Below are 25,244 nucleotides of genomic sequence, written 5' to 3' on the forward strand. Positions count from 1 at the left end.
TGTAAACGACTTTTTATTTATATACAAATGTATTACGTTTATAATACAGCCTAAGATAAGCTATAGTCTGAGTGCTTGTATAAACTTGGTTACATAGTAAATGTAAATATATGCCTGAAAACACACAAAACACACACACATGCAACACATTTTCATGAAGGCCACCAATATAATTGCAAAATGAGATATGTATGAGTGTTGCATACCAATTCTGCGATGATTATGCTGGTCTGATATCCGTATACACCTTCAGGCAATTTCCCTAAGTTTAGTATCTGGCTGGCCATACGATAAAAACATTCAATAGTATCGAATATTGTTTTTGTGTAATGTACTTTCTTTTGTTAAAATTTGACTATGAACATTTTGGAAAACCGACTTTAGGAAATTTACTTCAGATACTTTATAATCACCGACCAACATCGAACAGTGGGCTTAATTATATATACAATGTACCACTCAGACTTTACTAAAGTTCGCCTATCTACTACTAACACAATCAATGCTTGATATCATGTTTGAGTAACGATTTTCGTTGACATAAGCAAACAAGTCTATGTGTAAGGCATTATTAAGAAATAACACAATTACGTTAAATGTACAGTTTGAATATTAAGGCCACAAAATTGTGGCTGTGTGAAGTGAGCTCATATCCCAAAGGTTATATAACCCATACGACACATATTTATGATTGGTATTTTCCCAGTCTTTGGACATGGGGTCATGTATTTTTTTTTATTCTTTTTTAATTCTTATGTGAAAGACTACAGAAACAAGCTCAGTAGCAAAAAGTTAAACATAAACCCGTTTAATAGCACTGGGTAAACGCCAAAGACATAGAACACCGGCAAACTATATTTAAGCCAATTATATGTTTCTTTTCATAAAACTCAATAGGTTTTAGACATGCTATTGTCATTAAATGTTTGACTGATTAATGAGACACTATGGTTTATGGAGAAACAGGTCAATAACTCAGAACGTTCGACATCCATCATTTGCTATCGCACCCGTTTTTCATAGCGGATTCAAACCTCGTCATAACCAACTTCAATAAATCGGCGTTTCGTTGAGGATCCAAATCAATAACGTAACTTGTTTCACTAAGTACGATTTCAAACCTGGAACGAAAAATAAAATAAGTTACAAGAGACTTCTTTAAAGGTGAAACAAGGGCTAAATCATAGATATTAAAGGCTCATATTCCTAAGCATATATATAAAATAACCACTGATAGAACAGACAATATAATTTATTACATAACATTAATCTTTTTTTTTGTTTTAAGCATACACAACTAGTTGGGGGTTACCAAGCACGTGCTCCCCCCATTAGAATGTCCAGATTTGCTTTTTAATTTAAAAAAGGAGGTAAAAAGTAATGAAATACGCCTTAAAAGCACCATTTCGGAGTAGAAAATCAAACAATTGGGGAGAGTTTACCCAAACTCACTGCCAACACAAAATCAATTTCTGTTCTCAAGGAGAGGCGCAAGTCAAAAGCTTACGCCTCTTGGTCACGCCCCTCTAACGTCAAATCATGGATCCGTCCCTGAATACAACTTATCATCATACAGTATTATTGTCCACATACACATTCAAAGACTGATATAAAATTCCATTACAATTGATAGAAATAAGTATGAAGTAGCTTAGTATAAAATTCCATAAACTACAATAGAGAAGAAAAAGCAGTTCTATAAAAATTATATTGTGCAACATTGATAACATGTTTGCATTTGTAATACATAAGAAACTCGGATCTGCTATCATGTTGGATTCCAGAAGCGAAACGAGGGAAACTTAATTGATGATTTATTAAATTGTTCGAACTGCAAAGAACATAAACATTTCATACATTTAAGTACGGACACATGTTTGTAGATCCATGGTCAGTGGTTGACGCAACCGCTCCTGATCAGGGCGTTCCGGTTTGATTCCCAGTTTGATGAAAAGTGAGTTTGGTTAACACCCGCCTTACTTTCCTCAGGTTACTCACGTTTTCCCAACAACAGAAAACCTCATTTTTGCGTAAGATTGTGCCAACGACAATGATTACTATGACCTTGCATAAACTTGTTTAACAATGGTTGTAAAATAAATTGCTTTAAATTAAAACTGAAATTGGGCCGATTGTTAAGAGCTTTGAAAAAGCTAGCAATGTGATTACTGCCATCTTCGTTAACTTGATATATTTAATGATCAAATATTGTAAAACAATACTGTAGATCAAACGAGTATTTATTTAACTTTAAGAGATTTGAAAGTAAACGAAAATAAAGTTTGTTAACGTTAATAACATTCTTGATAATCGGCCCACTATCTACTGTATTTACTTATCGTTTCCTGGTTCTTGTCCAATCACAATATATTCCTTGTCTTTTGCTAACTTCAGACGATCGCAATAACCTTCGACCACAAAGTCTACAATGTCATCGGTAAAGGCATAGATCTCACCTGGAAGTAAACTTAAAAGTATGTTTTGTTGGCATTCTTGACATTTTTGAGTGTAAATTGAAATAAGGTTTTCAATATAATTGACATTTTCTATTTAAATGTCTAACTGATATTTCAATTTGTGGTCATCATTTACTTTAACTCCTAAATCTCCTGTAATTGTCGTCAGACTTTCGCTCTCGGTTCAAAATAAAAACAGAAAAGACTAGAACAGACGTCTTAATTAGATTTGTATAACATATGTATAGTAAACATTTATAGAAATGTACACGGTATTTATATCGACATGTATACATATAGACATACGGGCAAAGCGTATATAAATTTAGTAAGTAACTTAAGCTATTTACATACTGTGTGTTTATTGTTTTATTTTGTCATACACTTTAAGTTACAGTAAATCTGGGAGAAGGCGAAAATGTTTTACGATGCAATAACAAAAGATGCAGATAGACCCTTTTCGCTATCACCCATAGAAATACGAAAATGTTTTACGATGCAATAACAAAAGATGCAGATAGACCCTTTTCGCTATCACCCATAGAAATACGCTACCAAGAAAGGAAACATAACAAAATTTCCTCATTAGAACATTATTGCATGGACAAATAAAATATTCACTTTATAAAAGACACTATCAACTATATTACAAATTAAGGATTATCATTTTTACTTTTCTGACGTATCCTCAAGTCAAGATTCTAATTGGAAGCATAAACATGTAAAGCATGTGGTAATCAATCAAATTGTTATAGCTTGCTTATGTAATTATTGGTGATTGCAAAATGAAATGATATGCAGGCCTTACTGCCACTCTCAATACCATTTGAAACACCAAGGCTATTTATTATCCAACAGAAACAAAAATGGTATTTAAAAGTCATCCATCATGGCGGTGCTCTTACTGAAAACATGTTGTTTGTGTTTTCAATCATCAAGTGACATATTTACTGTTTTAGGGAGGATAAGTAGTGACATCATACCGGCCCTGAAAGTTCATTATCCGATTTTGTTTTCACGTATTGAACAATTGTTAACGTTATTAAATGTGTCTACTTAGTCTTATAATTTAACTATAAGCGGCTTATCCAACCTTCGTATATCTTGAAGCTTTTTTACGAGATATATCCCGAAAGGGACAGGAGATGGCGAAGTTATTACAGATGGTTAGTACTAAAATCAGACGCGGTCAAAATAACTGAAGGTTACAAAGTACAAACCAATAAACTTTACAATTGATATTATGTCATAATTGAACTGTGCTAGTCATGTCGTGTAAAAATGATGTAATTAAAACTTTTAAAAGATGAGGACTTCCCTTGTCAAACGATACTTACCTTGTTGTAGTGGACATATTATGGAAGAGATTCGGACACAAACAAGAAGAAATCAATATGCATTACAAAGAAATGATGAATTTATCTCCAGCAACATTAAGAGTTGATAGTTTTAGGCAATTCATGGATACCATAGAAAATAATCTGTGAAGTTTGGAAGTGCTGAGGGAAAATGTAAATAAAAACATATTTTTGTCATTAATAACATTAATAACCAATGTTTGGAATCACTTAGAATTTCAAAAAGGTGCAAGCGCTGATTGGACTGTGGATAAACATTGAAATGAATAATATTAATTCGTTATTGCTTATGAAAGGGCTTGCAAGATTGTTTTAGAGCCCAAAGAAAGTGAAAGACATACATTTATGGGATATACACTTCAGAGAGGCGATTTGGGTCGAATTTTGATAAACACGAGAACAAACCATCAAGATCACTAGAAGCATTCTACAAAGGAGAAAAATAAACTAAAGTGTACAGAAAGAGATGCAGATATTGCAAAGAACATCATGGGAGTAAAGAACGCAGCCAGTTCAAAACAGTTGAACAAAGAAGACACTATTTAAAAGGATCGTGCTACAAGTGTTTGAAAGAAGTTTATATGAAAAATGATTGCAAGACAAAGAAATTGTGTGTTCATTGTTGAATATACGGTAACCACCAAAGAAGGTTATGCTCAAAGAAGATTGGAGCAAAGGCTTCAAAAACTTTCTTACTGATAAATAGTCTAAGTTGACTGAAGAACTTGTTATACCAGATGCATGTGCTGAAACACCGGTAATTGTGTCATCGAGCGAGATGGTGCTAATGCAAACGGCAAAGACAGATGTTTTAAACAAGGATGAAACAGCGATGAAAGTGCAAGACTACTTTTGGATCCTAGATCACAGCGTACATACATAACAGAACGATTGGCAAATCCATTGGCACTGAAATCTCAACATGACCAAGATATTAAACTAGTAACGCAACACAAATCCAATAGAAGTTGATAAATGGAGATACCATGACAGTAACTGCAAACATTGTTCCGACAATCAGTGGTAACGCACAAAGATGTCCAATTAGTTTTCTCCTGAAAGATCAAGTCAAACAACTTGTCAACAGTGTACACCTTGCATTCAATTCCTGTTAAGATGAATATCAATCATTGATTTAAGGATCAAAATTGTACATGTTGCATTTTCATTGGCGCAGTTCAAAATGCTGGTGGAGTCATTCGGACTCCACCCATTTTGAACAGCCCCATTGCATACCATACCCCAATAAAATGCAACATGTCGAATTTTAATACTTATATTTACATTTATTTAAATCTACATTTCTGCTAAAATAAATTGATTATTCAAGAGCATTTTCTCTTCTTTCTTTCTCTCGTTGTTCTCAACGGTGGGTAAATTAGAACAGTTATTGTAACCTAATTTTATACGACAATGAATGCACAGATAAAAAAGTTCCTTATTTATATGTTTATTTTCTATCCTTTCAATGTCAAGAATATTATAAATACGTATTATTGCATAAAATGTGTGTTTTCGGTCCGTTATCGCGGTGAATTAAAACGCAAAACCCGGGCGTTATCGGTAGAAAACGTGCATTATTCAGTAAATTCACGTGCCAATAATGACAGGTTTTTTGTTTTACATATGCATGCACTATCAGGGCCCGCATCATAACAATGAAGGCTGAGCGACCTGGTTTCTGATCAAAAGTTGGTCAACGATACAAACTTTTGTACAAAAACATATTTTAGCATATATAATATAGCTGCATACAAATACCAAAACATGAAATAAACCACATATAACTTACATATTTTTTGCTGAGTTGTCTTTTCCTGGCAAGCTGATGTCTTTACTAAATCGTTTTTTCTGCAGTTGTTTCGACTATTAAAAGCACTAAATGATGTCTAAAACGACTAACTCCTCCAAACTTTAGTTATTTCTGTCGATTTTATTCAGAACATACGACTTATATGGACATGATTCCATTACGTCGTATGCAATGAACAAAGACATTTCAAATATTGTTTTCTCTGATGCTGATCGAAGATGCTGTAGCCTAGATTTTATCAAGAACATATTTTTAACAAAATTTTCAGGCTTAAATTAGGTATCAAAACGAATAATGGTTAAAGTAGGACCATATAGGCAATTAATTGATTACCCAATAGGTATTGTGTGTAAAAAATCCTAGTACTCCAGTCAATTTTCGAAAAAACAACACTTTCAAAACGAATGAACACTACAAAAATGGCGTCAAAACGAAATGCAGTTGCCGAGTTATGTTGCGGCCCGAATCGAGCTTAATGTAAAACTTTTTCAATGACATCACTCATGACGTCATACAAGCACCCGTTATAGAGGTTATTTTGAACTAACTGTTTTTGCACTTTCGTGACATTTAACAGCCTTTTTAAACACAAACGTTTCTTCAACTGTTCAATCCATCATGAAATCATCTCCATTAAAATCAATCAAATTATCGTTGCTTATCTTGTTTTAACTGCTTTTATGTAGATTACAGTTTTGCATGTTGCCAATAATTTTACTACGATTTCATTGAAAAAAATAGTTCCGTAGTAAATATGCCCCGCCCATTAGTATTATTGCGCCCAATGACAGGACAGAAGTATCGAACAAACGCACGCGATTTCGATGGGAAATGCCATTGCACTTTATACAGATATAGTATGAAATTGATAAGCAACAACCATCGTTAAGGAATAAAGTGTTAATGTAAATATATACTGATAGGAAGCGACTATTTTTTAGACATAGTAATGACCAACAAAATAGAACTCAAGCCGGATTGTATCTATTGAGTTTTAAAATGGAATAGATACTTAGTGAAAGAACATGTGAAACACAGATGATAAAATGGTTCGGATGCTAATATGCTGATTCCGACATATGATTCAAACATTTAAGAAAAAAGAGGTTTACGCCAGTGTTGACAGTGATTTTCAGAGAAAGACTGACTTGACTGAATTTTGGAACATTTAATCTATTGGAATCCTTGATAAGATTAATACACCAGACGACGAAGTTGCCTTAAAAAGATTAAACGAAACAATCAAGTACGTCAATGGAAGATATGGCCATGGAAAGAAGAGCATCCAAATTTACCTGAAAATCGAGGTCTTGCATACGGCAGATTGAAATCATGCGTTAACTACAAGATCTTCTTGATTTATTGATAACGTATGATTCGGTGATCCAGGAGAAGCTAAAAAAAGGAAGCATTGAGAGGGTAGATGATACGATGTATTAGATATATTCCTCACAATGCCGCCTTAACACCACAGAAGACCACGACTAATCAATGTATAGTAAATGATGCTTCGGCTAAGATGAAAAAGGAATATAAATATTTGAAAAGATGTTTGTTCAGAGGCTCTCTAATGCTGCATGATATTTGTGGTTTACTGATCCGATTAAATATTTATCGTGTTGCATTAATAGTTGATACTGAAAAGGCATTTCTGCTCAAACTGGAAAAGGAAATGTGACTAGATTTATGTTGATAACGATGATGTTTACGTAGACAACCTTGTCACAGGCACAGATAACATTAAAGAAGCCATTGCCATGTACAGAGAAACAAAGAAAATGTTTAACAGCGCCTTAAAGTGGGTATCAAATTATGATGAACTTAACAAAGCAATACCTCAAAACGACCTAGCTTCTTCCGGTGAAACAAATGTTGTTCTTGGACATCGATCGAACTAGACAGGTAAAACATTGTCCATCGAAGTAACGGCATTGAATACAAAGACAGACAATTTCACAAATATACCAAAAGATTAATGCTTAGAGTAATTGCGTCAGTGTTTGACCCGTAAAGTACATTTGCCCCCGTTATCTTAGGGGGAAGGTTCTTCTCCAAAACATGTTGAGTAGAATGTGTGATTGGAATGACAAAATTGAAGGTATGGAGATTATTTCAAAGTGGATAGAGATACATAATGATTAGGGTGAAATTGAAAAGTGTTATGTACAACGGTGTAGTGATAAAGTAGAATATAAACTACTGTGTTTTAGAAACGCATCCTTGTTAGCGTATGATGCTTCCGTATACTTGCTCCAGACCGATGAAAGAAATTCTCGAACATATATCAATTTTGCGAAAACTCGCTTTGCACCAACTAAAAGTTTGTCTATTCCTAGACTGGAAATAATGGCTGTAGTGATTGGTGTGAAGTGTTTGAATATTTTGAAGGTACAGTTAAAACTACTTGTCAAAAAGTTGTACTTATGAAATGACTCTATGTGTAAAGTCAAAAATGACCTTACCGTATTTGTGAAAAACAGGAATAAGAAAATCAAAAAGCGATAGCAATGCTGTCGGTGGTTACATTTGATTTTACCAAAACCCTGCAGACATTGCCACTAGTGTATTGAGGGCTTCCGATATGGTGGAGTGGTACCTCAAAGAACCAAACGACCTGTAGTCAACAATGAGTGAGAAAATTAATGCATCGAACGGGTGTAATGAAAGACTTTCGGAAATATTGGAAATAAAGTGATGAACTGCAATGTGGAGTGTGACAGAGGAATAGAAAATATTGAATCCTCATTTAACATTGATTCCGAGAATCAGCGTATGCATTGAGGTTTTTTAAGGAATTACGAAAAAAGTGTAAAAGTTGCTCACTTACATCAAATGAATTACATGAAGCAGAAAGTAGTCTGCAACGTCAACATGGACATTATCTTGACAAAGACGGAATTATACGATGTTGTGGAAGGTTAGAAGAAGTTGGTCTCAGGTGCGAGATGTCCTATATGTTTTACCTAAAAAGAATGTATTAACTCAACTAGAATTTGACGAACACACAAAGAAACATTGCACAGTGGTGTTTCACATTCACAGACTTTTTCATGTCTCAGATATAGATTTTCGGTTCGAAAGGGTCATTCAGTTGTCAAATCAGTGGTGTAAAATTGCGTGACATTTAGTCAATTTCAGGTGGACCATACATAATACCTCCATTGTCAACTCTTCCAGAGTCAAGGGTTTAACAATCGTTACCATCGTTCGGACGGGGCTTGATTATTTTGGCCACACATGTCCAGTGATCAATGTTGCCTTAGGAGAATTATTGCACGTAAATGTACTCGGAGATATCACAAGTGATAATGCGTCACAATTTAAATCTGCAAGTGTCACAATCAGTCGGAAATGGCAAAAACCGTTCAAAAACACTCAAAGTTACACCGAAACCAGTGGAATTAAATAGTCGTTCATCGTGGAGATGGCTCCATGGATGGAAGGTTTTTGTGAGAGACATATTGGTGTTGACCTATGTTGGTGACGACATAAATTCGTATAAAACGCTCACACGAAGTCACTTTTTTACAATTAATAATGATTCAGAATCCCGGAAAGTGAACCAACCATAGGTTATAAAAAGGAAACAAAAGATCAAACAATTCCCAACCAGTGTTCTAAAATTTGGCGAGAAGAATATTTGACGAGTCTCAGAGAAAAAACACAAACTTCACTTAAGTCATTTGAGATACAAAGTGATCAACGATTGAGGGTTGGGGACGTGGTACTCATTAAGGATTGGTAACCCTCGATCGGCAAAAGTACTTTGACCTTCTTGAAGAATTCGAGGAAGACCGCTGAATTTATTATATCCCCTTGAATTTTCCCAAAACTTTGATAAAGCAAACCTATAAAATACGTTGAGTGCATTTCAAAGGACACAGGTTGTACTTCACTTTCGTCGGCCTGACTGTCGGGATATGTCGCAAAAGTGATATTGACTATATGCATAACTGGTATGCGTATGTTTTATTTGCCATATAAATGGTAATTTACTTAAAGTTAGTATTGTGTACAACTAAAATTGTTAAAGATTGTAAATGGAACTCTGACAAAGGTTTACTCAGTTCATTAATCATGTAATATTTCAACAGATGTAAACTTTTACTATACGTCATTGCACCGCTAAAGTTAATATTATGCCTTTGAAACGGGATATCGTGTAACTCGGAATTCTCCGACACTTCAAATTATTATACTTGGTAAATAAAGCTGTGCGATTTATATTTGTTGGAGATAAATTAACGTTGGATCTTTCTGGACTTAAATTATATCAGTTTATTTTGGAGATACCATTTGTGAACCATATTTTTTAAAAATGAAACGAAATTGGATTACTGCTTATTATCTGAATTTGTGAATATCTTTTTTTTTAATTTGGGGTAACTTTGTGTGAACTCAAAAAATACATAACAGCTTGAAGAAGATGTATGTCTTTGTATCTCTCAACTCCACTGTGGCAAGTGTGGGGCCAAATAAATAAGTTATAAATAAACTTCGCCGCAACTGTGTCAACGTGGAGCTATGCTGTGTAAATGGTGGGTAAGGTCCCCTAGTAAAATTAAATGGATAAGATGAACATCAAGTGCGACCCGATTGGTAAACCTTATCATGTTATTACCTTCGTTCAAGACCTTCAGTATCTGAGCGCTGGCGATTTTTTTCTGATCCATTTCCACTGTTTCAGTTACTTTTATTTTATACGCTGAAAAACACAAATGAAACGTATTTTACCATAATCAAGGCAAAATAACACAATTTGTTTCAAATTATTTAAATTGCGGTAGAGACTCCAGAGAAGGTATATCCATTCAAGATTGTGCTTTCCACCTTGAATATCAATGCTCTGGAGCTTAATTTAGTATTTGTTGATTTGCTGATTTTTGTTTCTTATAAGGAAACAAAACACAATATTTCGATATCAGATAAATTTAAATTTTAGTAATATCTAACTGAAGACGAACGTGGATTTTCCTACATTAATGTTATTTTTACTTGATGCATGTTTTACAATAAATGTTTTTTATGAAAGACAAGCTATCTTGAAAAACAACAATATCTATGAAATTTAAAAATAAAGGTTTAGCCTACCGGTGATTTATTGAGATTTTTCAGAGAAATTAAATGCTATTTTACTGTTAAATAACAACTTGATAGTTTTCATTCTTTTGACATCATTTGAGCCCGCTCTCACTTTAAAATTAAATCAGCGTTATGTAGGACCGTTTGACTAAGTAGCACGTAAAAGATAAACAGTATTCTGAATAAAGCTATAAAGGTGTTACCCATTTGCGCAAGCGCTCCTACCGGCTAAATTAATCCAAATACATGTGTACACGTCGTAATCTAGTCCCTGTACTGTTAAGAGACTTTTAGCAAATGACAATGCAACCAAACACGTCCATTAACATGGGAGTGTGGCTGCGAGTACAATACCACACGAGCATAATGCATTTAGAAACTTTATTTAAAAGTAATAGTTTCTAACCATATGTTGCCTTCAATTTGTTACAGGCTATGTCGTCCTTTAGAATTTGAAAAATAGGCTTAACCCCTTTCCCCCTTTTCTTCTTGAGAATGTATTCTGTAGTTTTGCTGATAATCTCCATTTCGACGGGCTTGGGACATGTTCCTGAAATGAGCAACATTGACTTAAATCAAAGACAATGAAAGGCCATTATATATAACCACTATGTCTACGCATATAATCTTTCCTATCATAATAATGAAAAATGAATTTTCATTATGGTATACTTTAAATACATGTTATAAATTAACTTTTTCTCCCTAACGATAACCTTACCATTCAAAGTCTCAAGAAAATCGTAAATACTTTAAATGTCATGACAATTTTAATAAATGTAGTAAGTTTATTTACAACATTTAATACTCCCCCCCCCCTTGTATTAAGAAAAGTGTGTTATTATTATTAAAACACTCAAAATAATTTGTTGATGAAAGGGGGCAGTTTCTTTTATTAACAAAATAGTATTAATAAAAAAGCCTTTCATTAGTATGTACGTATCTTATTCTTTGAATAAACACAATAACTGAGCAATTTAATAGCAGGTTAAATACATTTTATTATGACAATGAATATTAATTCCGGCTCTATACGCTAAAAAGGTATATAGAATGAATAGTTTTTTATTTATTTTTTAAATTGTGACATTGAAAGGCAAAAATAGTTTAATAAATGACTTTTGTGTGTTTTCTATATCACTACTTATATTTGTAAAAAAAAGGCTATTTACTGTAATCCTGCCCCTTATACGATATCCAACATAAGCATCAGGATGATATGAGTACAAGTCAGATTGTTACAACTATTCAGAATTGCACGTAAGTATAGCTGGATCATAAATCCAGGTTATAAAGGTAAATTTGTGCTTATATCAAAATTTTGATCATTAAAACACCATAACTGCTTCACATAAATAATGACCAGAGTTCTTCACGTCCGCTATTGACCATTTTTCAGACAAGACATTAATTTCTTCGCATGCCGATGTCAAAATGATTAAGCAAATATTTAAGCTGACCTCGGAAAGGGTTTAGAGAAAAGCGTCAATTAGCCATCGATGAAAATAAATATGTATACATCCCAACACTGCTTTCGGATATTTTACGGACATTTGCTAGCCTCGTTTCCGTAAAATAATCTGCAATCTTGTCGGAATACATCAATTATTAACTCCGACCCAAGAAAGATACGCATTGTCTTATGTTACTTACTTTTCAGGCACTGGCAATGTCCAGAATTTTGGCATGTCCAACCGACTTTCACAGAATTCGACCCAACATTGTACAACTTATATCCTCTTCTTTCTAAAAATGAGAAAAGTGGTTGTGATTTCTCTATAGCGCTAGTCAAATTACCATTGTTTGACAGGCTAATCTAAGTATAACTGTTTGCGCGGCGTGTTCACAACTGGGCTCGTTATAACAATCTAAGCGTTTACTTACCATATTTCTGATTGAATTTATGTTTATGTCGTATCGGGTTATATATGTTCGATATATCATGGAAATTTGACAATTCGTTTTCTAAATGATAAAATGTCAGCCATTGCCGTGGACACAGATTCAAGTTTGGATCTTCGACTGAACAACAACGAGAGCCAACTATAAGAATGCTTGCCATTCGGAATATTGAGGCGCTTTTAGCAGTACCTTGTGGTTTAGAATATTTTACAAATATTAGGATTTGAAGACCTTTGTCATTTTCAATTTTCAGTTTACGCTGTTAAAAAGGTCAAACAATGATGAAAAAAGTGTTTTATTTTTGGTTTTAAGAATCACCGATTAGGCCCTGGACGTGTTTGGTTACGCGTGTTATATGTATTAATTAGATATTTATAAATTATAAGATATCAAAGACCATTCTCAAAGTATATATTACTTTTGACTATGCATGTGTGATGCCATGGTTATTCTTATTGTTGTATCTTATTGTGTGTTTATTTAATAGAAAAACTTAAATTAATTATATAAGGTTACGAATACTTATATCTTGATTGTTACAGAGAATGAGACCTTACAGAATCATTTACAATTGTAATGAAGTGAATTAACTAGGCAATTCAACGTTATATATACATTTCAATTACCGACGACACTAAAATCAAGAATAAGGTATGTTTTTCCTTCTGTATTGAATTTAGAATCTTATAGAAAATGTACTACCAATGTATGGAAACCACATATTCATATATATGGATTCATTACTTAAATTGTAACACAATTTATTAAAGTTAAACTTTTACTGCGTTAAAGGGGTTAGACAACAAATGGTCCAAAAATCGGCAAATAAAGCATTTCCACAAGATAAGCCTAGAATTGTCAATGAAAGCTAGTATGAGGTCGATTGTACATCAATTTACATGATTCAAATAATATTTTGTCGCTGACTTGTTAATCCGTTTAAAATGAGTCCATACTGAGTTGCAAGATTATCGTGTGTATATTAAGCATGTCACGTAATTAGTACGAATACATATACCGACGTTTTTCTAAAGTTAACAGGGATTAACGTGGTACGCAACCCGAGTAAATCTCTAATTGGAAAAATACGCAAAACCTGCGAAGATACATGCGTTATAAGTGATGTGATAAGTAAGTTTCAATGCGTTTTACTCAACAATACCGTGGTTATATAAATGTGTGTTTTTGGACATAAAATGAAAATATGGTATTGCTAAATATTTAATTGAACGATTATAAGGATAACAACGACTTGCATTATTCACGTGTATGTGTGTACCTGGTTTGTAATATTCATATACTTCAATGATTCCTGGTGGGCGTGTGTATTCGGAGTAACTAGGATCGTCCTCAATTCTGAACTGCAATTTTGTCTCATCTTCTGATATCTTGAATGAGAAAAACCGTTTAATTACCGGTATTAATCGAACAAGTCAAATAACAAACCGTGTTGGGCTTAGGACTGAGACTTGGTGCTTAATTTAGGTCAAATCAGAAAATAAAATAGGCAACCTTTTGGACATTAATTGTCAAAAAAATGTACTGTCAAATAGTTAATCGGTCGCAAAAATGCAGAGTTTACATAATAAATAATAATATGTTTACTAAAACATGTTTGGGTTTTGTTTGAACCTTCGAATATTCACCGTGACAGAGGGAAACTATTAAATGTTTGTTGCACAACAACATCAGAAAGGTTTGCCGTGAACTATGAAGCTTCAATGTTCAGTTGTCAAGACCAATATATGGATCCTAATGTTTACGATCAGAGTCACAGTCAACATTAAAAGAATGTTTTGTCCACGGACAACAACTTAAGAAAAGGTTGATCTAGGACCATTTAACGTCATTGATAGGTTGCCTTTGACCAGATGTCCACTTTTGTTCGGGTCAGTATGTTAAAGGTCTAGGGCACGGTTGACATTAATTTAAAAATATAGTCCACAAGATAATTTCAGAATGGATTTATATATGACAAAAAAGAGTGGAAGGCTGGCCTGCCTGTTGGACCCTGCTGTATTTGGGGTTCGTAGATCAATTTAACCCAAACATTGTTTAAATGATAATTGTCTGCATAGAAACTTTAAAACTCCTTAGAACTTCAGCGATAGGTTGCACGTGACCAATAGTTATCCCTAAACTTTTCAGGTCAGCTGAGTACAAGTCAAAGACACGGTCCACTTGATCTAGAACCATAGAACTCCAGTGTGTGTTTGCAACTCGCCATTAAAAGAAAGCTTTTGTGTTTGGGTCAGTAGGTGAAAGTAAAATATCAATAAATTTCGTCTTTTAATCATAAATGCCAATACGTGCACAAGTGGACGACTAAAAAGGATTCCGTTCAAATTGTTTTATTTATTATTACTTAAACCTTCACCCATCGAAGAAGGGATACAAAATAACAAAAATGCGAACAGTACCTGATCCAAATACATCGTCACATAGCCTTGGCGATCTTGTGGCATTTCATACCGATCGATGATCCTGTCTGTCATAAGCTGTTTAATAAAACATTACAAAAATATTAACATGCACTAGACAATACGAACGACAGCCAAGTGTATTCAACATGACCTTGAATGTTCATCTTAAGCAGTGTGTCTAGACATATAAGATTGTTTGAGTACATGTGCATTGTTTACACACATCATTATAAACGAAGATCAAAGTCATTTATTAGTAAAGAATGAAAGACAGCAGCTTAAAATGATGCAGCAACCGCGGAACCCGGGTCGCTAAATTATCTGATTGCAGAGCAGTCATGTTCTATAAAAAAAAACGTGAGAGCAACGTGTCTTAAGTAGATCTGCAAAAACCTTATTAATCAGCGAATATGACTCCGTCGTGATTGTGTTGTAGTAATTACGACCGAGCGGCCCTACAGCAACAGGGTTTGATACCCCGCTGCCTCGGCTAGTTCTTTGCGTTTTCCCAAAACATGGTAATATTAACGAACTAGTGTTTATGCTGACATGGTTTTCTGCATACGCCGTTTTCGCTTTATAGTGCTTATACATACTTTGGGTGTAAAATTAGGGAAACTGAAGCCCAGAAAACATTTACCCTTGCTATTTGATACCTTTCCTCATTTTACGGACATATATTTCAGAACCTTTCTATTCTAAAAACTATTACCTTCTCCATATCATCTTTCGACGCCTTTACGCCTGTAAGTAGTCCCACTTTTACAATAGACATTCCAGATTTAGATTCACCTGACTTCGTCCTGCAAAGTTATGCATGCGGGTAAGAGTTATCTAGTGGTAAGGTGTGTGCATACAACGTAAAGGGTTAAAGCCCCATTAATGGTCTTTATATAGCCCCATTAATGGTATTTATATATCGCACATGTCCATTGTTGTCCCAGCAAAGAAACACGAGCGATATTACGAATTTCCAACAAATAGCCCTCGTCAACTGTTTAAAACGAATCGTAAACATCCGTATCGGAAATAGTTTACCGGCTTCCAGATGTGGTTAATCATTTGATAAGCATCTCAGTAAACTAATTTCGAACAATAGAGCGCAATTTAATCCAAGCACAAATACTGGTTTCGGTATAAGGAATTTGCAAAATATGTCATTAGAAGTACAAATTACACTAACGTTACGTATGATATATTTTGGTCATTTATCTTGATTATCTGTAATCAGCAAGCAATAACGATTTTTTTAGATCTGTAAGTAAAAGGGTAGTACTGGGAAACTGGTGTACCCAGTAATGGTTCAACCCAGGAAATGTGTATCCCGTGTATCAGTGCTATACGTCGAGCATGTGAAATACTCAATAGAGCCATCATGCCCGGATTTATTGTATTGCACGCTGTTTTTTTAAGTCTTCTAATGTCTGGATTAGACTGCGAATTCACTTTTATCTTATGTCACTTATTGCATTTGAAAACGATTTGAATGTCGTGCTGGCATTATGGTGGTTTCAAGCCATAATGTTCCAATGATACACGGGAGGACTTTTATGATCTCAAATAACTAAACACAGCATTTCAAATGATACCAAAAATATATGGAATTAAAGCTTAATTTGATATTATGGTTAATAGAGGTGTCCGAAATTTAGCCTAGTTGTTGGTCGGATGCCTTGATACCAAAGCAAAAAGTAAACGCACCATTAAATGCTTTATCTCAACATTCAATGTTTTTATTTCTGGAATACAGTTTGAAATAAATAAACAACTGTAAGTTATGATATTAATTTGTTTTGTTTTTATCATGCATGTTTAGGGCCGGTGGCCTTAATCGGAAAAATATGATGTTGAGAACTGCCTTTTTGATATGCAATATGCTGTTATTGAATACATAAACACTAATGTTAACAATGCATGTGATTTATTTTTTATACACTTACTTAACTGAAATCTTTATGCATCTTACGGTGGTTGAATCGTTTACATTTCGCCTGGAGCGTTTTTTCCTTGTTGCAATAATGTCATTAACCCTTAGACTTGAATCCCGAGCCTCAGAGGGTACCACATGTCCCGGACATTCCCCACACACGTCGCACTGACTGGAATTACAATAATAATTATGTAGCTTTATTTGTTAGATATTTGGCATAATTAATTTTCAATATCTATACGAAAAACTACAGAAAAAAAGCACAGTAGCAAAAAGATTAAACATAAACCCGGTTTATTGGCACTGGGTAAACGCCAAAGATATAGAACATAAAAACAAAACAAAATACAAACAAGAAACATGGAAGAACATCACAAAACTCCACAAACAGCACATTGCATACATACTATATATATATATATATATATATATATATATATATATAACAAAAACTAGGTTTGTTTATCAAGGATTTTTAGGTACCGCCTTGGTCAGTAAAAGGGAAATTTACTGGGGGCTTAAACCAGTTTAAGTGCACAAACCTCAAGACTTTTTTCTGAACGATGAATGCAACAAAAAACAGGTAAATTAATATACAAGAAAATTGAAAATAAGACATCTTTGAAACGATTTCCCAAATTATAATTGTCATGTGTTTTCGGTACTGATTTAAAAACGCAGTCAAAATTATGTAAATTTATTTTTATATGCCTATCAGCATGCCGTATTAAAAAACCAGTATCATGGTACTGGCGTTTTCTGATTCCGTTTCATGCGTGTACCGTGTGTAATCTCGGATCTACTTTCGCTTTGCTAAAAATTGCGTGACCATAAAACCGTGGTAAAACCCGCCACCTTTTAAACACATTAATTTATCTAACTTTACTCACGCTCTAGAAGCATGTAAATATTTAGGAACATGGTTCTCATGCTCTTCAAAAAGTCATAAGGATAAGCACGAAGCAGAGAACAATTCCAATCTATCTAGACAACTACTTAAGTAAACTAGTTGTTTGCCATTTCAAAGTTCATATATTGTTGCATTATCCATATATATATTATCATAAATATGAGCAGCAATCTAATACAATGGAGAAGGCGAACTCGCCTCATCGATAAAAAAGCGATTGACTCACAAACTTCCCTCAATTTAGCGTATTATGATCGTCAAAAAATCTTACGAATATTTACTTTCAAAATTGTTAAAAATGGCGTTACGTTTACAGGAAATGACAATTTGTGTGTTCTCGTATAATAAGTACCGTTTGTTTGTTTTTGTTATTTTGTGCTGTTACATTTAATAATTGTTTTTGTATTAGCAATTTGTTAATTGCTACAAAATAATTTGTTCTTATTTTGGTCAATAAAGTGAATTCTGTAACTTCTGACTTCGTTTCGCTGTAGTGCCTCCCTTGACTTCATTCCACAAAACTACGTGACACATTCAAATTCTTATGCGCAATTTGACAGATGGCGGTAAATTTAAATCAAATTGAAACGGAAAAAAAACAAAAGGAATAATTAAATAGACATGTACATAATAAATGTAATATTACGATAAAACGCTTTTCTGATGACCTGTATCACGTCTCGTTCGATGAGTAAACATGTATCCGTCTTGACCTGCGGTCTCGACGGAAGCGTGTTTACACACTGAACTCGACGTAATACAGTTCACCAGAAAAGCGTTTTATCATAATATCCCCTATATATTAAATATCGCGCTTAATTGAAAACCATCGTTTACTTTCCAGAAACTACAAAGAAATAACTATTTTAACTCATCTTGCATGGGTGGTGGCTAATATGTTTTTCCGGAACGCCCAGTTCTACTTGAAAATCTTTTATCCAACGCAAGCTAAGTAGATTGGCTATGTTTAACAGTGAGAACAATTCCTTTTCACTAGTTTAAAATGCTTATATATTTTTGTAAATTGAATAGGAAATTCTAACAGAGGTGTATCCTTGACGCTTGTCAAAGACCGAATGTTTCGTCCATATCTTTTGGACAGTATCTACCACGTGACATATATCCATGCTGGACTGCCGTATATAGAAATAAGACGTTTATAACAACAAACTGCGCTTAGGGCGATAGGCATTTTAGATATCTTAAACTTGTAACGTGGTAGATATTTATGAACAAACAAAAATACATTGTAAAATTAATATGAAATGGACATAAAATGTTGCAAGGTATATATTTATTTTATTCAAAATAATATTAATAAAAATTCAGAGAAAAAAATGCTACAAGTAACTCATTGCAAATAATTGGCGTTGTAGCATCATCCAAACCTTATGTGTTTACCTAGTTTCCGCAGTGCACCCTGCGCATGGGTTTGAAAGAACATATCTTACACGAGTGGGCGAGTCAGATGCGTTTTTCTCCCATTTCAGTTTAGCAAAATAAAGTAGAAATGTATTTTAAATAAAAACATTTGCATACGGATACCATTTATATCTTTGCTGTGGGCAAGATAAGCGAGAAATGATAAACTTTTACCCAGTAAGTAATTGAATACAACCTAGCAGTTAAATACATGTATTGTTCCGCCCGTGCATGGACACAATATTTTCACAGAATATGTGTGTGTATAGTTAACACCTGTATCCAAACTCTTTTTTGATGAATGAGTGAAACTATGTTTAATTCAATACAAAGGAATTCAAATATTACATATAGTTTAAATTCAAATTTACAATTATTTTTTTAATAAGAAATTCCATTTTTTCAAGATTTGATAATATTGGATAACCTGCTGAAAACATTATTTGTTTACACATGCAATAAAAGAATATAATATCAAAGGCTAATTTTTCACAATTTTGAATGTCAAATTTAAACACAGATTGTCTACGGTTGTTTGAAAATTGAAAAAGCTCAAATCGTAAAACATAGTGAATTCCGTATGGAGTGCTTTTGCCTAAATATCTTCATACCCTTGATTGAAATTTACTCCAGGTGTCTCTTTAACTTCGTCAATGACAATTGTTGATATATCAAAAGGATTTGACTCATCTTCCGTTCGTTCACTGTTCCAGCGAAGCTCAATATTGCAACGAGCCGATCCATTCCCCGTCACCTTGATATAAAAGATGTTTTCCCCATTGGTTATCTGAAAGTTTAGATTTTCGATTGAGTATGAGACTTGCACTTGTAAAATTTGTTCGTCATATCAAAACGGAAGAGCAAATGAAAAACAACAATATGAAATAGTTGTTCATCCATCAATTGGTTTCATCAAACAACATTTACCTATTAGTGTATTATTTTTTGTTTTATTTTTAAGTTTCGTCAAGTTAATGCATACTTTGATAAGATTTAGCTTTTACATTTTTACTTTATTTGGGACTGTTGAGATGATAGTGAGGTTCTGCACACCAACTTGTTTAACCCCCCAGTCAATTCACATTTTACTGACCGTTCCATGGCGGTACCTTGAAAAGCACACCTAGTATTTTATATAGTATATATGCACTGTGTTGTTTGTTGAGTTTTGTGTTGTTGTTCTATGTTTCTTGTTTGTGATTTTTTGTTTTTGTGTTCTATGTATTTGGCTTTTACCCTGTACCATTTGACGGGGTTTATGTTTTAACTTTTGGCAACTGAGCTTGTTTCTGTAGTTTTAAATACAAGTATAAGAACGAACATATTAAACATACTACGTCTAGGGCCGTTATGAGATCCGCGGGTAAATTGTTACGCAACGACCCATGTATTTTTCTTTAATCATTATCTTAAAGCTACCGGTTAATTTGCTAAGGGGCAAACATGGGCAGAAGAATTTCGTATTTTGTATGTAGCTTTTATCACTATCTCTGATAATTACAACTATATATCCTTCGGACTCCACTGACTTTGACCAGCCCTACTGCGTTTATACCCAAATAATGACATCAATCCCGTTATTGATTCCTCAAGTATCAACAGAACACGCCTGATCTGATTTATTAATAAATTTATCATTGATTGACAGAATCCCAGATTATAGCATAGTGATGTTTTAGAAAATATCATGGTGGCAAACAATCAAAAAACGTCTTTTCATTTTAAATATGAAACGGGTATGTAATGTGCTTGAGAAACTTATTATTATTTTTATTATATACATCTATGAAATTTACTTTCGGTAATCACCGGGTGATGTTTTTGCAATCTGACATAAAAAACAAATATCATTATTGTTTATGAAAATGATAAAATGTCATATTTAAAGCAAATTGTTAAATAATCAACTGTCTCGAAATCTGGAATATAAATTAATAGGACATTACTCCCGCCAAAGGTTTAAGTAAATCAACGACCTAATTTTTCTTCCGACGCAGTTGAAAAGAAAACACTATGATGCTGCTTTGATTCTGGTACACAGAAACAAACACTTTTCCTTGATATGCAGTGTAACATGACAATTATCATTCTACTTAATAGCAACATTATGGGATTTTGGCTTGAAGTTGGAGTCACAATTACATTCCTACCTCTTGTTTGTGTTGCATTTTGTCATACATTCATTTGTCTACTATGGATTTCGATCTTGCGTACGCAGCTGCGTACATTGTGCGTATAGGTTGCAACGCGAACGCCTGAATTTCGCGACTCATTCACGGAATTTAACGAAAAATTAATTCTCCATGTGATTGAATGGTAAAAAATGAACGAATATAAACCGCCCAAATTTTTAATTAGCAATGCATAATTTACGAATATGTATGTTAAATACAATTTAAATTACAAAGACATAGTGGATTTAAAGAAAAAAAACATGCATCGAATAACGTGAAAATATTTACGTTTCCGTTGTCAAGATCCAATGATTTAAATTGATGGTCATTTCCCTTGTCCATCCTTATAGTTCCTATCTTAGCTCTATATCCAGACCGTCTGGTAACCGTGACTTCAAGGTTGACATCGGGCCGTTTCGCTTTCATACTATACTCTGTTAATGCTTGTAATGCAATAACAGTATCCTGTAAGAAAACTATTTGTTATGTGATCTACATTTAACTTGGTTCGGACACCCTCTGTTTGTATAATGACATTTGGAATTGTTTTGAATTACCCCATGTTCAAATTCTCTTCGACATTTCTAAACAATTAAACGTTATACTACTGTTACTACCACGGCGATTGTTCTGGGAATACAGCAGGAGGAATACTGCCGGTGATGCTAATAGGGAAGTACGAATATAAACAAAGGGCGACAGAGAAAGTATTGGGACAAAATGGGATCTGACGGACACCGACAGGAAAAAATGCAAAAACAGAAGAGCTCAGAGTCGGAACTCCTGGCGCCGTACTTTTCTTATCGCCGTTCCTGTCAGAATCCCTGCTGTCACTGTACCCTTCCTGTTCCCGTTAGTATTCTTTCTGTCTCTGTACGTTCCTTGTCCCTGTGCCCGTTAGTATCCCATCTGTCTCTGTAATGACCCTGTTGCTGTTTACGTCAGTTCCCATTATTCTTGCGTACTTTCTCTGGCATCGTTCCCGTCAGTATTCCTCATACGCCCCACTATAGCCGTTCTATCACCGTACTTTCCATATCGTTGTTCCCATATCCTACCCATTCTATCGCCGTGCTCATCCTCGAGGTTCACCATTGTTACCTTTTCCGGCACCTCTCTAGGTGCTGGTGATATCAAATTCAGTAACCCTTTCATCTTAACTTTGATTTGGTATCATATTCTTTACACTAATATAACAAAGGTATTTTCAGAAAAACAGGCCTGAATTAACCATTAGCTACTCATAACTAGGGAACAAACGATTACTGTTTCACGTGCACTCGTGACTTTGCATTTGTATTCAGCCTGCTCAGTAAACATGTGTGTAAGACCACCAAAGCCTGTCTACTAGCACACTTTTTTGGATAAAAAATTACGTTAGAGCATGGAGAGGCTATGTCAAAACTTTATTTTCCATTTACTCAAGTACACTTATTAAATTCATATTTTGGCGTTTCTATTTAAGAAACAATTGCAAGACATTTATCACATATTTTACCTGTGTTGAATAATAAGAATAACCCGTTGAGATTTTTTGTTTGTTCAACCATTTCACAATCCCAACAGAGGTTTTCGAATCATCAAGATAAAGTGCTGATAGAAGCGCATATGCTGTCGCAGCAACTGCTCTGGAATTTGATCCTGAATTCCAGTACATTTCCCCTGCAGAAAGCATACATTAAAATCATACAATTAATGAATATAATTTGCTTACATAATAGAATGAAAACAAGCATTAAAAAAACAAACCCTATTTATAGAAACAAGGCAGGGGCAAAAACGACAATAAATTAGAGACAAAAACGTATAAACAACACGTTTACCAATACAGACCAAGCATGCATTTAAATAGCCATACCAATACAAGAAGTCAGGTCTGTTTTACTTATTATTTTACAAAAGAGTCCATACCATTTTTAGTAATTGCTGCTAGGAAAAGTTGTTTTTTAAACTCCTTCGATGTGGCTTTCTCAGATAAAGCAAGCGCATATGTTGTAATTGCTAATAGGTACGGATCTGTTGCTGAATCAGGCAATACGTTTTTCTCAAGATAGTTGGCAGCATCTTCAATTGCTTTAACCATATGCGTTGTTGTCTTCTGAAAACAAGTCAAAAACATAAAATGAGTATTTACTTCCTAAAAGTACAGGTAAGAAAGAAAGTGTCACTACCTAAGCTTAAAAGCAGTCGTTAGACGTCAAAAAAAGTTTTAATTTACCACATAAGACCGGTGTGTTCTCGTTTAACATTTCGGTAAATATCCAGCACTCACTTGTAGATACGTTGAAGTTAATATTGTTGATTATGCGCATTTTAAAGCAAAAAAAATGAACCAAAGAGGTTTTCCCTAAAGTTTTTTTTATATTTCAACAGTTATCAATTCTGAAGATCCGTATACATTTAATAATTATTTAAGTATTACGTAAGCAGATAATTGACAACATATTTTGGGGTATAACCAATTATTTCAAACTGCGGATGATGTGACTGTTTTCTGTCCTGTTGTCAAAAAACAAATGGTACATAGCGTTTAGTATAAGTTAATTGAGTTTTAACTGATCTGCACGGCCTTTTTTACTTGTTACCGATAATTGGAGTTTACGTGTAGACGTATAATATCTAAAATATGGAACAACTTGTTTAATTTGTATCCTATGATGGAAGTTATCTTACATTTGTTGCCATTTGATACCAAATGTTATGAAACTTGCATTATAATTTGTCCTAAGCCCATTTCATATTTTTCTGTAATTAATTGCAACTCATGTTAGATCATATATTTATCACACGCTAAACATTGTTTCTGGTTTGAAATAAACATCACGGATTTTTCTTAATTTCACATGTGTAATTAAACATTGCTCAATTTATATTAATCAAAAAGATATTACTCCGCTTGTTTGTTAAGTATTTAACTTGCTATTTTGCTTGACTGGTTTATTAATATTTCAGTGATTGAGGCGCTTATTTCTAACTTTTTTATGATGATTTTATTTTTTGGATTTCATAAGTTATAAATGGGGGAAACGGGATTTTTCGTTTTTATTTCTTGAACGACATTCTGAAAACACATTCTGTAAATAAAACATGAAATGGCGTTATAGAAATATTTCATTTTTACGTCATATAACCGGGTGTGACGTCACATTTTCAAACTGAGCTTATTTCGTAAAGAGTACGTTTGGATATTATCTCAGTATTAATTCTACTTATAAGCGCGGGTGAAACAGGTATTTCACTTTTCTATATTTTGACCGGAACAAATCGAACGAATCAGACACTCGTCTTTTAAAGTTTATAAAACACAAATTTATCTTAATCATCCAGACTTAGTTGATAAAACATCTCCTGAACATGCGCAATAAAAAAGTATATTTTATGCTGATTCTTGTCAGATCCTATATCAAGAAACAATTTGACAACAAACTTTCATGCATTCAGATCTACTTACACCAACCAGTCTACACTCTTGTAAAGCAACCAAAACCAACGCGGTAAGCTCTAAATCAATTGGGTTCTGAAAAGAGACATGGAAGGCAGTGAGTCCAACAAAATGTTATCATATAAATCAACATGTTTAGTCCATAAAAGTATTCATGACGAGGACCCATCTCCTGCCGTGACGTCGTGTGAATGTCGAAACAAAAATGTTATTAACACATTTCTTATTCAAACTATTTCGTCATGTTTCGGTGTAAACAGGTTTAGTATTCAACGCTTTGACAAACCAAGAGTTTACGTCAAATTCTTTGGGGCAGTGTTGCATATTTCAGC

The 25,244-nt window shown here is 33.9% G+C and overlaps 1 protein-coding gene across 4 annotated transcripts in view; it reads right to left on the reverse strand.

Annotated features, from left to right (window-relative positions):
* The window catches only part of LOC128240740 (ophiophagus venom factor-like), an 89,642-nt gene continuing 64,398 nt past the window's right edge, over window positions 1-25,244 (reverse strand). For 2 of the 4 annotated variants that reach the window (XM_052957553.1, XM_052957555.1), the window contains 14 exons: window positions 24,922-24,987; window positions 23,382-23,568; window positions 22,969-23,132; window positions 21,759-21,935; window positions 19,908-20,083; window positions 16,975-17,133; window positions 15,747-15,837; window positions 15,032-15,109; window positions 13,891-13,999; window positions 12,363-12,455; window positions 11,116-11,259; window positions 10,249-10,332; window positions 2,336-2,456; window positions 1-1,121 (listed from right to left, as the gene is read on the reverse strand). In XM_052957553.1, coding sequence (XP_052813513.1) covers window positions 995-1,121; window positions 2,336-2,456; window positions 10,249-10,332; window positions 11,116-11,259; window positions 12,363-12,455; window positions 13,891-13,999; window positions 15,032-15,109; window positions 15,747-15,837; window positions 16,975-17,133; window positions 19,908-20,083; window positions 21,759-21,935; window positions 22,969-23,132; window positions 23,382-23,568; window positions 24,922-24,987 — 1,776 coding nt within the window. In that variant the 3' untranslated portion in view covers window positions 1-994. Of the gene's footprint in view, window positions 1,552-2,335; window positions 2,457-10,248; window positions 10,333-11,115; window positions 11,260-12,362; window positions 12,456-13,890; window positions 14,000-15,031; window positions 15,110-15,746; window positions 15,838-16,974; window positions 17,134-19,907; window positions 20,084-21,758; window positions 21,936-22,968; window positions 23,133-23,381; window positions 23,569-24,921; window positions 24,988-25,244 lie in introns of all 4 variants that reach the window. The other 2 variants (XR_008262282.1, XM_052957554.1) reach the window with 2 other exon arrangements.

The sequence above is a fragment of the Mya arenaria genome, chromosome 7 (genome assembly GCF_026914265.1).
Source record: "Mya arenaria isolate MELC-2E11 chromosome 7, ASM2691426v1".
Taxonomy (NCBI): domain Eukaryota; kingdom Metazoa; phylum Mollusca; class Bivalvia; order Myida; family Myidae; genus Mya; species Mya arenaria.